Source organism: Salvia hispanica, chromosome 1 (assembly GCF_023119035.1).
Source record: "Salvia hispanica cultivar TCC Black 2014 chromosome 1, UniMelb_Shisp_WGS_1.0, whole genome shotgun sequence".
NCBI lineage: Eukaryota > Viridiplantae > Streptophyta > Magnoliopsida > Lamiales > Lamiaceae > Salvia > Salvia hispanica.
The window spans coordinates 25,655,456-25,671,775 of NC_062965.1; the positions used below are offsets into that span (position 1 = coordinate 25,655,456).

The 16,320-nt window shown below is 33.6% G+C and overlaps 2 protein-coding genes across 2 annotated transcripts in view; both read left to right on the forward strand.

Moving 5' to 3' along the window:
• The window catches only part of LOC125201039 (probable LRR receptor-like serine/threonine-protein kinase At4g36180), a 30,452-nt gene extending 20,625 nt beyond the window's left edge, over positions 1 to 9,827 (forward strand). The window contains exons 4-7 of the mRNA XM_048098916.1: positions 7,992 to 8,477; positions 8,568 to 8,780; positions 9,047 to 9,389; positions 9,488 to 9,827. Coding sequence (XP_047954873.1) covers positions 7,992 to 8,477; positions 8,568 to 8,780; positions 9,047 to 9,389; positions 9,488 to 9,491 — 1,046 coding nt within the window. The 3' untranslated portion in view covers positions 9,492 to 9,827. The remainder of the gene's footprint in view (positions 1 to 7,991; positions 8,478 to 8,567; positions 8,781 to 9,046; positions 9,390 to 9,487) is intronic.
• A 2,931-nt stretch (positions 9,828 to 12,758) lies between these two features.
• On the forward strand, positions 12,759 to 16,025 carry LOC125204550. The gene is made up of 2 exons (XM_048103244.1): positions 12,759 to 13,472; positions 15,596 to 16,025. The coding sequence occupies exons 1-2, from the start codon at positions 13,057 to 13,059 to the stop codon at positions 15,837 to 15,839; spliced, it is 660 nt and encodes a 219-aa protein (XP_047959201.1). The 5' UTR covers positions 12,759 to 13,056; the 3' UTR covers positions 15,840 to 16,025.
• The last annotated feature ends 295 nt before the right edge of the window (positions 16,026 to 16,320 follow it).

The following is a 16,320-nucleotide window of genomic DNA, read 5'->3' on the forward strand; positions in this document are numbered from 1 at the left end:
GGGCATCAATCCTTCGCTCAGCTTCAATGCTTGCTTTACGAATATCTTCCGAAGAATGACACCAATTTTGGGAAGGCACAAGACTGTATTAGAGGAAATTGCCGTGCTTCTAATTTTGCCAAAGGTAGTATCGTGTTGGCATAAATTTGAAGCATAATGTTTAAACCAAATTTAAATAAAATTGTAAAACCTGCAACTCACTCCACTTAATCACGCCACTCATTTTTATTAAATGAGTGGTCCAGATTTTTCCACATGAAAAATATCTTTAGATTAATTAATTATGAAAGGGCAGAATGGTAATATCATAGTAAATTTTATTCAATAAATATTTTTTTTAATTTTTTATTTAACTTTTTATTAATTTTTTTAAAAAAAATTAAATTTTTTTTAATTTTTTTTAATTTTTTTTTACTTTTTTTAATTTTTTTTTAATTTCTTTTTTGTTTTTTTTTTATTTTTTTAAAAATTTTATTTTTCAACTACATATACAATTCATGTCAACTACACACATATAATGTGAACTATGTGTACAATCCATGTCAACTACATATACAATTCATGTCAACTACATATACAATTCATGTTAACTACACAATATAATGTCAACTACATGTACAATTCATGTCAAATAGTATTTTTGAATAAAGTTGTTGACATTTGATGTGTAGTTGACATGAATAAATGTATATGTAGTTGAAAAAAAATTAAAAAAAAAATTAAAAATAATAAGAAAAACGAAAAAAAAAAAATTCAAAAAAAATTAGTAAAATTACAATTATGCCCCTCTGTTAACATAAACTACATGCTGTTGACATTTCACAAATATTCTGGATGAGTGGTTGAGATTGCATCTCAATTCTCAATTAGGTTGATAAATCTCAACCTAACAAGACCCTATATATATATAGAGCTGTGATCAATGTCGAACCCTTGTTAAAGACCGAACTAGAGACCAAATTTGGGCCACTCATTTTTCTTTATCTTATAGTTATGATTAATTTAGAATTAATTTAATATTTTATTAAATAAAAACGTTTTTTTTTTTTAAATTTTTTTTTTTTTTTTTTTTAAATTTTTTTTTCTATTCAATTAAAACTTGCTAGAGTAAATAATGAACTATATTCACTACATAATGAACTAAATGAAAGTATGTTATGAAGTAATTTTTCGCATTCATTATATACTGAATTTACTTCAACTGAAAGATAATTATATCATAACACATGATGAAGTAATAAACTAATGAAATGAAGTAATAACATAACTGAATGAAGTAATAAACTAACGGAATGAAGTAATAGCATGGACTAATTAAGTACTCCCTCCGTCCCAAGATAAGTGACTTGTATTCCTTTTTGGGGTGTCCCACTATAAGTGACCTATTTCCATTTTTAGCAAAAAGTCATCTCCCTTACTTTATTCTCCACCTACTTTATTCTCTCCTCTCTCCTCTACTTTTCCCTCTCTCATACTTTACTCTCTCCACTTTTAACTTATTTAAATACCATTCCAAATCCCGCGTCTAAAAGAAGAGGGGTCACTTATCTCGGGGATCTTATGAAAGAATAAACTAATTAACGTAAAGAATAAACTAATGTAACTAAGACTAAAATAATAGAATGAAGTAATAACATGATCGGACGAACTTATAAACTAACAGAATGAAGTAATAACCCTAAACCTAACTGAAAGATAATTATGTCATAACACATTATGAAGTAATAAACTAATGTAATGAAGTAATAATGAACGTAAGAATAAATATGACTGAATGAAGTGATAAACTAACGTAATGAAGTAATAACCCTAAACCTAACTGCTTAAAGATAATTAATGAAGTAATAAGTTCATAACATACATTCATTAGTTCATTATGTAGTGAATATAGTTCATTATTTACTCCAACAAGTTTTTATCAAATAAAAAAACTAAAAAATAAAAAATAAAATTAAAATTTTTTTTAAAAAAAATTAGAAAAAAATTTAAAAATTTTTAAAAAAAATGTAAAAAATTTTAAAATTAAACCAAAATTTAAAAAAAAAATTAAAAAAATTAAAAAAACATTTTTATTTGATAAAATATTAAATTAATTGTAAATTAATCATAACCATAAGATTTAGAAAAATGAGTGGCCCTAATTTGGTCTCTAGTTCGGTCTTTAAGGGTGGATTTGTGGTTAATAGGACTCTATATAGGAATGTGATCAAATGAAAACTCTAAATATTGTACAAACTCAATACTATGATCTGGACCATTGAAAAATGTCAACAAGGTCACAAAAAAGCATCAACAGGAAAATATCAAGAGAATTTCAACGGTAGTCAATGATTGATGTTGTGTTGATATTGTGTTGATATTGTGTTGATACTGTGTTGACATTAAAATCTTGAAATTTTACACTATGTTTATATTGTATTGAAACTGTGTTGAAGCTGGGTTGAGGAGTTTTGAGTTTTTAAAATATATAAGTTTGCATTTTATCACTACCCAACCTATACATATATATATATATAGGTTTGTGTTAAAATGACAACCTCTCTTAAAATGACACCGTGACAACCGCTTATACAACAATATTATAAACGCTACACACCAATATTACAAACACTACACATCAATCTATAGATTGTTGTATAGTGTGTCATATATTGCTGGACAAGAAATATTGCTGGATAAAGACCAGCAAATTGCTGACCGTCTTTTTTCAGTTTTTTTTTTTTTTTTTTTGCCACGTGGCAGCTTATTATTCGTCCACGTATACAAATGATTGGCTAGGAATGGTAGTATGGTGTTATTTTAAGGGGTGGTGGTACCCTAACATGCCTATATATATATATATATATATATAGGTGTGTGATTAAATACTAACTAATTTACAGTAATAACTAATAAATAATATCAATGTTGTATGTTAAAAATATCAACATAGAGGTATAAATTTATCAATCTTCTTGTGCTGATAAACTTATGTCTATGTGTTGATATTTAAATTTTACATGTTGTATTGATATAATTATGTCTTTGTGTTGATATTTTTAATACACAAGAATTGAAAGTTATTAGTTATTAATGTAAATTAGTTAGCGCACTAGCATAACCATATATATATATATATATATATATATATATATATAGGGACGTGATCAAATGCAAACTCTAAATATTATACAAACTCCAAACTTTGATCTGGACCGTTAGAAAATATCAACAGATCATGAAATAATAGCAACAAAAAATGTCAACACAATGTCAACGGTTGATGTTGTGTTGAAATTGTGGTCGACATTGTGTTGATATCGACCTTCAAATTTTATAATCGCGGCTTCATTACTATATCGATATTGGCAATAAAAAAGTCGAGTTTGTACAATATATGGGTTTGTACATTAAATATGTAACGTTTGCTTTTGCGCACTTGTTTTGGAAAAATTATAATAAATAACTAATGTGGTGAAAAAATCATTTAAGAGAGAGAATAATGTAGAGAAGAGTCCCCTTTATATTATTCTCTTTTTTACTTTATTTTTTTTTCACTCTAACTATTTATTATTATTTTTTCAAAATACGTGTGAAAAAGCAAACGTTTCATTTCTAATGGAACAGAAGGAGTATATTGTATAGATCAATGGACTGAGTGAGTAATGGCATTCTAGGCTAATAATTTATCTAATCTTTGGCAGGGATTATCCCCACTGAATTTGGCCAACTTCGCCGACTGAAGACATTAGCGTTAGGGCAGAACAGATTCAGCGGTACTATTCCACATGAGCTCTTCAACATTTCAACTCTTCAAGCTCTTTCACTTGTTCAGAATGCTATGTCTGGAGTTCTTCCAAACAATTTATGCCATAACTTTCGCAGTCTAGAAAAACTTTATCTTAGTAGGAATTCACTCTCTGGACCAATACCAAATTCTATCTCTAATTGCTCACGACTCAGTATTCTCTCACTTGGTGATAACAAATTGAGTGGTTATATACCTATGGATCTCGGCAACCTAAGACTTCTCCAAATTCTCCTCCTGTACGGAAACAATCTTACAAATGCACCATCTTCTACAAACTTGGGCTTCATTACATCATTGTCAAATTGCAGGTCTTTAACTCATTTGGTTATTTCTTATAATCCACTATACGGAATCATTCCAGCTTCTGTTGGGAATTTATCTTCCTCACTTGGAGAATTCATGGCCTTCGAATGCAAATTAAATGGCATCATTCCTGTTGAAATAGGCAATCTAAGCAGCTTGATGGACTTGGAATTAGATGGCAATGAGTTATCCGGTAAGATGCCGCATTCCATCAAACATTTGCATAAGCTTCAAGGATTAAATCTTGGTAGTAACATGTTGCAAGGCCCCATTCCTGAGGCTGTATGTCATTTATACAATCTCCACTTTATAAGGATTCACCGAAATCAGTTTTCAGGTTCAATTCCTATATGTTTGGGAAACATCTCTTCTTTAAGATATATTGTTATGTACTCCAACATGTTGCATTCAAGCATTCCTTCAAGCTTATGGGATCTAAAAGATTTGCTGATTCTTAACTTGTCATTCAATTCACTGAGTGGGTTTTTACCTCAAAAGATGAGTAACTTAGGAGCAGCAATCGATATAGATCTATCGATGAATCAGTTGTCGGGGTCTATTCCCAGCACTATTGGAAAGCTACAGAATTTGGTTAATCTGTCTTTGGCAAATAACAGACTCGAAGGTTCTATTCCAGTTTCCATGGGAAGCATGATAAGTTTGGTGAGCCTTGACTTGTCCCACAATAACCTCTCTGGTTCAATTCCCAAGTCTTTGGAAGCACTTCAATATCTCATTTACTTTAATGTCTCATTCAATACTCTAAGTGGAGAAATTCCAAGCGGTGGTTCTTTCAGAAACTTCACTATGGATTCTTTTAAGGAAAATGAGGCGTTGTGTGGAATTCAAAGGTTCCATGTCCCAATATGTCATGCTGTTTCTGATCACAGATCAAAGAAGAAAAAGGTGGAACGAGCTTCATTCATTGCATTGGGGGTTGTGGCTTTCGTTTCAATTGTTTTCCTAGCTTTTATCTTTGTCAGATACAAAAGGAAAGATAAGACAGTTAGAGAAGTTGATGAGTTGATAACTATTATGCCAGAAAGAATCTCTTATTTTGAACTTCTACAAGCAACTGAACAATTCAATGAGAGCAATCTGCTTGGGACTGGGAGTTCTTGTAGTGTGTACAAAGGAATTCTTAACAATGGGAAGGCTGTCGCTGTCAAGGTGTTTAATCTTCAGTTAGAATGTATTTCAAAGATATTTGATGTCGAATGTGAGATTCTTCGCAGCATTCGACACAGGTGTCTGAACAGTGTTATAAGTTGTTGCTCCAATGAAGAGTTCAAGGCATTAGTACTTGAATATATGCCCAACGGAAGCCTAGAGAAATGGTTATATTCCCACAATTATTTCTTGAATTTCATGGAAAGATTGAGTATAATGGTAGATGTTGCATCGGCTTTGGAGTATCTTCATGGTGGATATTCGCCACCAATTGTCCACAGTGATTTGAAGCCAAGTAATGTCTTGTTAGACGAAGATATGGTTGCCCATGTAAGCGATTTTGGGATAGCAAAGTTGTTGTGCAATGGAGATAGCTCGGTGTTAACCAACACCCTAGGAACATTGGGTTACATTGCTCCAGGTGAATTGTTACATTTATATCGATTATGTATATAGAGTACTTTTTAATTATATGAAGTCTTGTTTCATATTTTTTTGTGAATGTAGAGTATGGTTCAGAAGGACTAGTCTCCACAAGGTGTGACGTCTATAGCTACGGTGTGATGTTGATGGAAGTCTTTACGAGAAAAAGGCCAAGTGACGACATGTTTGTTGGAGATCTAAGCTTGAAGAGTTGGATTGAAAGGTCAGTTCCACAGTTCACATATCAAGTTGTAGATGCCAACTTGCTAATGAACATTGACGAAGACCATGGCGATAAAATAGTGGAATTCACATCATCCATATTGGAGTTGGCTTTGAAGTGTTGCGTAGATTCTTCTCATGAAAGGATTAATATGAAAGAAGCTCTAGCACAGCTGCAGAAAATCCAACATGGGTTTTTGGGATGAAGCTTAAATCTGAGTGGCGAAGGTGTTACAATGTTGTTTTCCTATTAATGCCAAGAGTGAGAATTATATATGTACTACGAGTATATTACTTAACTTTTGCTGAAGACATGTAGTAGTAAAACATATTTGCTATACTCTTTATATGTCACTGTCACGCCAGCTTATAATGGTTGGAAAACTTTTTAGTTCTTTCGTCTTGTTCAAGATGTCTATCTTTTCGTTATAGTTTATCCACTTTTTATATTTAAAAATAATTTCTTTTATTTTCTTTCTTACTTTACTTTATCCATTTTATCCTTTAACACATCAATTTCTTAAATTTCAGGCTCAAAAGAAATGTTCCAATCATGGACTGATGATTCTCATAAACTATAAAAGTGGTATGAAAATACATAAACTTTACAAACTGTGTTTTTCACCCATGGCAGGTGGGATCCGACTGGCAGTGTGTGTGAAATGGTTGTGTTGTTCAAATAATTAGTGTTTGGAATGAATTTACGAACCGTATTTTTTTCCCATTAATTTTACAAACCGTGTTTTTTGAACAAATTTGGAATGATTGTGCCTTTCAGAAAACAATAACATAATCTCCCACTGCTAAATTTTGGGATTCTTGAAGAATATCGGTTACTTAGGATTTAAGATTTGGTGAAAACGACGTCATATGGCTTAAAATTCACCGTGAGTACACACTGAGTTAACAATTGTCCACGTAGATTGTATATTATCGAAATTTTGTTAATATTGGGTGGTTGGGGAAAAAAACCACAGTTCGTAAAGTTCATGGTTTTCGATACCACTTTTATAGTCTACGAGAAAGTAACAGATTTTGAGAGAAAGTTAATTATTTTATAGTCTATGAGACTAAAATTCTTACTATTAATTTTTTTAAAAAATTTATAAAGATATTTATAGGCAATAATTTTTTATTTAATATACTTGAAATAGTTGGTAAAACATTTGAATTGCATACATAAAAGAGCGGTATGGAAAATTATATACGTAGTATAATGTTTTATTAACTAATGTTCCCTCTATCCCAAGATGTTTGCCCGATGTCATATTTTTATTTTTGGAAAAAAGTTCTTAATTTCGTATAGTAAAAATTATATTTTCTCTTTCTATTTAATATACAAAATAAAATCTCATAAAATCATGTATCATTCTATAAGTGTGATATTTTTTGTGGGACCGAGTAAGTACTACTCTATTCGTTCCATAGTAGTAGAAACATTTCTTTTCGACACGCGATTTAAGAAAAATTGTGTTAAGTGAGTTAAATAAAGGAAGAACAAAGTAGGAAATGAAAAAAGTAGGGAGATGAAGAGAGAATAAAATAAGAGTGAGTAAAGTAAGTGAGAAGAAATGTGTTTAATTTTACTAAAAAAGGAAATAGCTTTACTAGAACGTACCAAAATGAAAAAATAACTCCACTACTATGAAATAGATGGAGTATTAGGGCATCCGCAACGCTTTCTCTTATCCGTCTCTTAACCGTCTCATCTCTTCACTATTCATGGGCCCCACTGTACTTTTCAGCTCATCTCTTAACTAAGAGACAACACCTACATCCCTCCATCTCTTAACCATCTCTTAACCATCTCTTAACTATTCATTCAATTTCATTTTTTATTTTTAATTCCAACAAATTCAATTAATAAAAACACACTTCATTATAAATAAAATAAAATTACAATTTAAATACCTAAAAAAATAAAAAAGACATAATTAAAAAACTAGAAATTACAAATTGCACACTTAAACTCAAATAAAAAAAAATGGAGGCAAAAAAGCAGAAAAAGGAGTTCTCTAGTGACGATCATCTAACGGTTGCCAAATTTTGCCCAAATGTGCTCCATTAGATCCTCCTCTCTTTGGTCAACTACCAAAGTTAGAGAGATTGGACTTCCGCAACAACAGCTTCACAGGTTCCATCCCCAAATCTCTCTCAAACCTAACAAACCTACAATTTCTTGGCATATCTTTCAATACTCTGAGTGGAGAGATCCCAAAGGAGTTAGGGAAACTCCAGAATTTGCAAACTCTGGCGATCGAATTCAATCATCTCTCCGGCGCTATACCATCTGAGATATTCAACATGTCGAAGCTCGTGAATATAGCGTTGACAGGAAATGAATTGAACGGAAGTCTTCCAGCAGACATGTGCAGTAATCTTCCATTTCTTGGTGGGATTTATCTATCCGTGAATCAGCTGAGTGGCGCTATTCCGAAAAATCTATCCGTATGTTCACAGCTGCAGTTGTTGTCCCTATCCTACAACTCTTTTAGTGGGCAGATACCTGCAGAAATCGGCTACTTAACATCTCTGCGGATATTAAACCTCGGTGGTAACAATTTGAGTGGTATTGTTCCTGCTCTTATAGCAATAGATTCACATAAATTTGATGCAAGTATTTATGTTTGTTTGAATAGTCATAATTACTATTTGACAGGTACACTACCTCCTGAGATTGGCAATGTTCAGAATCTGGTTGGTTTTGGTTGTGAAAGAAATCAGATTGGGGGATCATTGAATATTCTCGTCAACATGTCTTCTTTGCAAGAATTAACACTACGGCGCAACAATTTCACTGGGAATCTTTCAAGGGATATTGGGAATCTTACAATGCTAACAAAGTTTGACATCGGCGAAAACTACATGACTGGTAAGAAGAGAAGGCCTTATGATATTCATGATACCCATATAATCTTATCAATCCACTAAAGTCAATATCTTTCCATTTTGGGTAAATGGCTCATCACTATTTTTCACTTCATCTACTAGTACTTTTTAACAAATAGAGTAATACTCAAACTACTTTTTCTCCTTCCAATGCTTTACCAATTTTACGCTAAATCGATGTCTTCGACTTTTAGTAATATGTTTGTGACATTTAACATCTAATCTAATAATTTGTCTCATCTTTGGCAGGGATTATTCCTGCTGAATTTGGTCAACTATACCAACTGGAGAGATTAGTGTTAGGGTTGAACAGCTTCAGTGGACCTATTCCACATGAGCTCTTTAACATTTCAACTCTTCAAATCCTTGATCTTGTTAAGAATGATATATCTGGAGTTCTTCCAACCAGTCTATGCCATACCTCTCCCATTCTTGAAGTGCTTAATCTTGCAGTTAATTCAATCTCTGGTCCAATACCAAATTCTATATCTAATTGTTCCCAACTCAGAATTTTCGCACTTAGTGCAAACAAATTGAGTGGTTATATACCTGTTGATCTCGGCAACCTAAGACTTCTCGAAGACCTTAGAATGTTCGGCAACAATAATACAAATGCACCATCTTCTTCAAACATGGCCTTCCTTACATCACTGTCGAATTGCAGGTCTTTAACTCATTTGTATATTTCAGATAATCCTCTATACGGCACCATTCCAGCGTCCATTGGGAATTTGTCTTCCTCACTTGGAATATTCAGAGCCGCCCGCTGCAAATTAAATGGCAGCATTCCTGATCAAATAGGCAACTTAAGAAACTTGACGCTCTTGGCATTAGAGGGCAATGAGTTATCTGGTAATATTCCCCTATCCATCAAACATATACATAATCTTCAAGGATTATATCTTGATGCTAACAAGTTGCAAGGCTCCATTCCAGAGGTTGTATGTGATTTATACTACCTTAATTTATTAAGTATTGGCCAAAACCAATTATCAGGTTCAATTCCTACATGTTTGGGAAAGATCTCTTCTTTAAGATATATGTATATGCAGTCCAACATGTTGCATGCAAGCATACCTACAAGCTTATGGGATCTAAAAGATTTGCTGATTCTTAACTTGTCCTTCAATTCATTGAGTGGGGTTTTACCTCAAAAGATAAGTAACTTAGGAGCAGCAATCGATATAGATCTATCGATGAATCAGTTGTCGGGGTCTATTCCCAGCACTATTGGAAAGCTACAGAATTTGGTTAATCTGTCTTTGGCAAATAACAGACTCGAAGGTTCTATTCCAGTTTCCATGGGAAACATGATAAATTTGGTGAGACTTGACTTGTCCCATAACAACCTCTCTGGTTCAATTCCAAAATCTTTGGAAGCTCTTCAACACCTCAACTACTTCAATGTCTCTTTCAATAATCTGAGTGGAGAGATTCCAAGTGGCGGTTCTTTCAGAAACATCACTATGGATTCTTTTAAGGGCAATAAGGCATTGTGTGGAAGTTCGAGGTTCAATTTTCCAATTTGCCCCGTGGTTTCTAGTCACTTATCAAAGGGGAAAAAAGTGGAACGAGCTTCATTTATTGCTTTTGGGTTGTGGCTTTCATTTCAATTGTTTCTCTAGCTCTTATCTTTCTCAGAAACAGAAGGAAAGGTAAGACAACTATAGAAGTTGATGAGATGATACCCATTGTGCCAGAAAGAATCTCTTATTATGAACTTGTGCAAGCAACTGAACAATTCAGTGAGAGCAATTTGCTTGGCACTGGGAAGTCTTGCTCTGTGTACAAAGGAATTCTTAACAATGGGAAGGTTGTTGCTGTCAAGGTGTTTAATCTTCGGTTGGAAGGTATTTCAAAGATATTTGATGTCGAATGTGAGATTCTTCGTAGCATTCAACACAGGTGTCTGAATTGTGTCATAAGTTGTTGCTCCAATGAAGACTTCAAGGCATTAGTACTTGAGTATATGCCCAATGGAAATCTTGAGAAATGGTTATATTCTCAAAAACATTTCTTGAATTTCATGGAAAGAATGAATATAATGATCGATGTTGCATCGGCTTTGGAGTATCTTCACAGTGGCTATTCAACGCCAATTGTCCACAGTGACTTGAAGCCGAGTAATGTCTTGTTAGACAAAGATATGGTTGCCCGTGTAAGCGATTTTGGGATAGCAAAGCTGCTATAGCAAAGCTGCTATACGATGGAGATAGCACGGTTTTAACCAACACGCTGGGAACATTGGGTTACATTGCTCCCGGTGAATTTTTATTCTACATTTATATAGTATAATGCTTTATAATAAATGAAAATTGTTTCATAGTAGTACATTTTTTTGTGATTGTAGAGTATGGTTTAGAAGGACAAGTGTCCACAAGGTGCGACGTCTATAGCTACGGGGTGATGCTGATGGAAGTGTTTACGAAAAAAAAGCCAAGTGACGACATGTTTGATGGAGATTAAGCTTGAAGAGTTGGATTGAAAGGTCGGTTCCACAATTCACCCATCGAGTTATAGATGCCAACTTACTGATGAACCACGAAGAACATGGCGACAAAATTGTGGAATTTACTTCATCCATGTTGGAGTTGGCCTTAAAGTGTTGTGCAGATTCTTCTCATAAAAGGATTAATATGAAAGAAGCTCTAGCAGAGCTGCAGAAAATCCAACATAGGTTTTTGGGATGAAGCTTAAATCTGACTGGGGAAGGCCTTACAAATTTATTTTCCTATTAATGTCAAAAGTGAGAATAATGTTATGCACTGTATTATTAGTACTCCCTCCGTCCCAAGGTATTAGACCAACTTTCCCTTTTGGGATGTCCCAACATATTAGACTCATTTCCTTTTTTAGCAAAAAGCATCTATCTTATTTTATTCTCCACCTACTTTTTTCTCTCTTCTCTCTCCTACTTTTTCCCTATCTCATACTTTATTCTCTCCACTTTAACTATTTAAATATCAATTTCTTAAATCATGTGCCAAAAGAGTGAGTCTAATACTTTTTTGCTGATGACATGTAGATATATTTTGCTTTACTCTTTATATGTCACTGCCATGTCAGCTAGAAATTACTCCGCATCTTTTGAAATTATGGCTGGAAAACATTTTACTATGATAAAATTAAATAAAGTTGATGTGTTACTATGATAAGGGATTTTGGTCCCTAAAAGGCTACGATCATTAACATTCTCAAAAATCTAGTATTTCTCGTAAATTATAAAAGTGGTATAAAAAACTATGAACTTTACAAATTGTATTTTCTTATGAACTTTATGAATTTTACGAACCGTGGTTTTTGAATAAATCCATTCGCATAGCTTACTTGGAGAAGCAAATTTGGAATGGTTGTGACCATTCAAAAGAGCAGTAACAAAGCGAGTAAAAAACAACAAAGACTATATATTAGATGACAAATTGAAAAAAAAAAAAAAAGGCAATAAAGTATATTCTAATTTTTCTCTTACTGTTGACGGTAAATAATTTTTTCGTATATTATCACTAGTTTTAGAGAAAAAATAATTAAAATATTATTAAAGGGCGGATAAACAGGAGAGAAAAGGTAAAAATGAAAAGAAATTAATTTACTAAATTCGTTTCTCATAAGTACTCTCTCCGTCCCAATAAATATGAAACATTTGGTTTCCGGCACAGAATTTTATGCAAGTGTTGTTTTGTGAGTTAATGAAGAGAGAGTAAAGTAAGAGAGAGGGAAAAGTAGAGAGAGTGATATTTCCATTTTAAGAAACGTTTTATTTTTAGTGGGACAATTCAAAAAGGAAAACGTTGCATTTCTAATGGGACAGATGGAGTATATTTTACGAAGACATATTCTTTTTTATACAAATCACATGTTGAATTACGTGTACACATGAAAATGTCATTAAAACTCACATGTCTACCGCAGCTATAATAGATACTTTTCGTGAACAATTATGTCAAAAATTTGGATAAAGGTTTGGCAATATATCCCAGCAAAAAGAGGGGGCAGAGGAAGCGAATGGTTATCCCTCACACCGACGCTCCTGTTTCACTTGTTGCAATGCTTTTTTCTTCTATTTATACAGAATCATTCAATGTATAAAGCTTATTTCTTTGTTGGCTGCTCCACCGTCACAATCAAATGACAGTCTAGTGCCAGAAAAGTATAAACCTAGAAATAGAGAGAGAGAGAGGACAATTGTGTGATGATTCATTCTTGATGTTGAGTCTTGTTTTTGCTGTTCATGAAGAATCTTGATCTGGGCTACTGTAAAAATGTCATCTTTACAGCAATCCGGGGATGTTAATTTAGAATCAGCTAACACCACTCATGTCTGCGGCGGCGGCGGCGGTGGTGGTTGTCCGGCAGTAGTATCCGCCGAGAGAGGAGGTGATGCGCCGCCTTCCTCTAATGGAAATGAGATTATTGTTAATGTGAATGAGAAGAATGAGAGGAGGGATTCAAATGTTTCAGAGTACTCAGTGGAGATGGTGGATCTGGAATCTGGTGCAGAGGAATCTAAGCTGCATCTGACAAGAATCATCAAGGATTGCAGGATTTGCCATCTCAGCATGGATGCAACCAATCAGGAATCTGGGATCCCTATTGAGCTAGGTTGTTCTTGTAAGGATGATTTGGCTGCCTCCCACAAACAATGTGCAGAAGCATGGTTCAAGATTAAGGGAAACAAGTAAGTTTAGCTCAAATTCAAACAATTTAATGAGTTATTTTTGTATAAAGTTTACTTTTTTGCTTCAAATTCATCATTATATGCTTGTGGTTGGAGTATATCATAATTTAGGAATAAATGTGGGATTCTGTGGATTGTTATGTTATGATTTATGTCTCTGTGTGCATTTGTGAGGTGGGGTTTTGATCATTGATTCTTTGAGTATAGTGCAATGTTGAGGTGTATAATAGAAAAAGTTTAGTTTGAAACAACTGTAACTTTAAAGGAAAAGATAAAGAGTATTTTGGTGTGGCCATGGCAACTGTGGGGAAAAGGAAGATATTAGGAAAGGAAAAGCCTCAAACTGTAGCTATTTAAAGAATCTATAATAGAGTAAAGGAGAAAAGATGAAACCCCTCCACTAGGAATTCTGCTTTTTTATGGCAGCTGGTTATATTTACATTACTTTGTGAGCATTTGACTTTGATTTTAGTATTTGTGGGGTTATAATTATTTGACACTCTTCTCATGTCTCCACAATTCTTATTGCAGTCAATTTTTTAGTGGAATTCATACATATTAGGTGCTTTCTTGTTCTTAGTTTCTACTTAAAGATTGCAGCTCATACAGCCAATAACTTAGGACATAATTTTGTGTTGTATCTCAAATTAAGCTAATGGGTTCAGTTGCTAACCTTGTTTTATTCTGTCTGCGTTACATCTTGAGAGATAATCCAAAGTCGTATAAATCTTTAGTATTGTGAGATATTTCCACCTATAGATCCACACTTGCCATTATGTCAGCATAGATGCAAGTAGATAGTTTGTTCCACCATTCTGGTCCACTTAACGTGAAATATCTGTTGATTGCTAAACGTGTTGAAATAGGCTTATGTAGTTAGTGCTTGTCTCTTTTTCCTACATAGACAATATGGAGTGTCCAGATCTTATCATGTGAAAGAATGTACCGAATATTCTGCAATTTAGATGCCTATGTTAGTGCATCTTACCTATTTTGTACGGGAGTGACCGACTTGTTCTAGTTACTCTTAGAATAATGGTAAAATTACTTGAAAGTATTCCCTTATCAAAATAAGCACTTCATTTTAATTTTTACCCTTCATCGCACTTCTTGAATGTTCCTTTCGGGTACTCCTAAAACATCATACGCGGATCTTTTGGTGTACTGACATGACTTTAGATTCCTGTAACACATAGCTAGAAATATGAGGAATATAGTACAAGGTGTAGGGAACTCAAGGTTTGTTTGGGAAAGAATGGAGGAATCTTCTAACAGTGACACAAACATTTAGCATGTGTTTTATCCAACCAGTCTCACACACCACTTTGCTAAACATGTGCAAGTTGGCAATACAAACTTCAAACGAAGGGTAGTGATGATGAATCAAAAAGTTTAACTCAAAAAGTATCTGGACAACATTTTTTTTTTTAATTATTCGGACACTTTTTTCTAAAGCGATGTCAGCCATACCCTGATTGTCTTTGTAATTTCTCCTTATTTGACTACATTCAGTTCATAGCTATCATCAGTTCAATGATTAATGTGAAACCAGATTTTGTTGGTCCCATATCTTTGGGAAAAAGGTTTAGTCTGTGTATATGGTTATTTGCTCATTACAAGTTAGGAGATCGATGAATTAGGGCATGTTGTCTCTTCAATGGTTGCACGGTGCAATGTAGGCTAACTTCCTGTTTTTTTTTTTGTCACTGCAACTTTTCTGTTAAGGTACCGTTTGTTGTTGCTCGTATTGTCATGAACCTTTAGTTACTAAATTTATTTAGTCGTAACCTCACCCATTGTAGTAATATGCCTGTAAACAGTTAAAGACTATGCAGTCATCCTATACTAAGCTACTCCGGTAGCCTGTTATGAAGATACGTTATTTGAATACAAAACATCCAAGTTAGGAACAATTTTTTCAGTTAGTAGAATACAGAGATGAGAGATTTATCTACTGTTCACAATGATCTAGATTATAAGGCCTTTTGGATTTTGACTGTAACATAATATGATCGTACATATGAGTAAGTTACTCGTTGTCCAATCGTTATGAACTTTCTCTATTTCCATTTATAAGAAACTATCACTCTTGCTCATTTTTATGGCTCATTCTATACTTGCAGAATCTGTGAGATATGTGGCTCTATAGCACAAAACGTCGTTGGTGTAAATGAGGCAGACTTGATCATGGAACAATGGAATGAAGCAAATGATGCTGAAGCAGCTGCTGCAACTGCCCCGACTCGTGCACCCATTTTGGAGTCTCGAAATTTCTGGCAAGGTCATCGTTTTTTAAACTTTTTGTTGGCTTGTATGGTGTTTGCATTTGTAATCTCCTGGCTATTCCACTTCAACGTACCCTCGTGATTCTAACACGAGAGGTGAAAAGGCGAAATACCCGTGAATTGTGAGATATTTTTCGTGTATTCGCTGCTAGGTTGTGTATAAATAGTGTGGTAGAGAGGACTGAGATGGTTTTGTGCAAGTGTACATTATTTTCTCAAACCCTTTTTAATGTATGATTATATTAAGGTGGCATGCCTCTGATATTGAGTTCTTAATCTCATCTACAATTATTATCAACAAAAGTTTGTTGGCTTCGTTTTTCTTGATTTCGAGCTCTTTCTCTTAGGAATTTTGTAATCCTAAGTGAACGAACATAGGAATTTTTTTACTACTATTAAAAAGAGATAAAATTGTAACTTCACAATGTAAGTATTTAAAAAATTCCCAAGAGATTGTTGGCTTCGTTTTTCTCGATTTCAAGCTCTTCTCTGGGAATTTTATTCACCTTTTCTCATGATTAAGATCAGTGCCAGATCAAGAACATAGAACATAATTTTGGGAG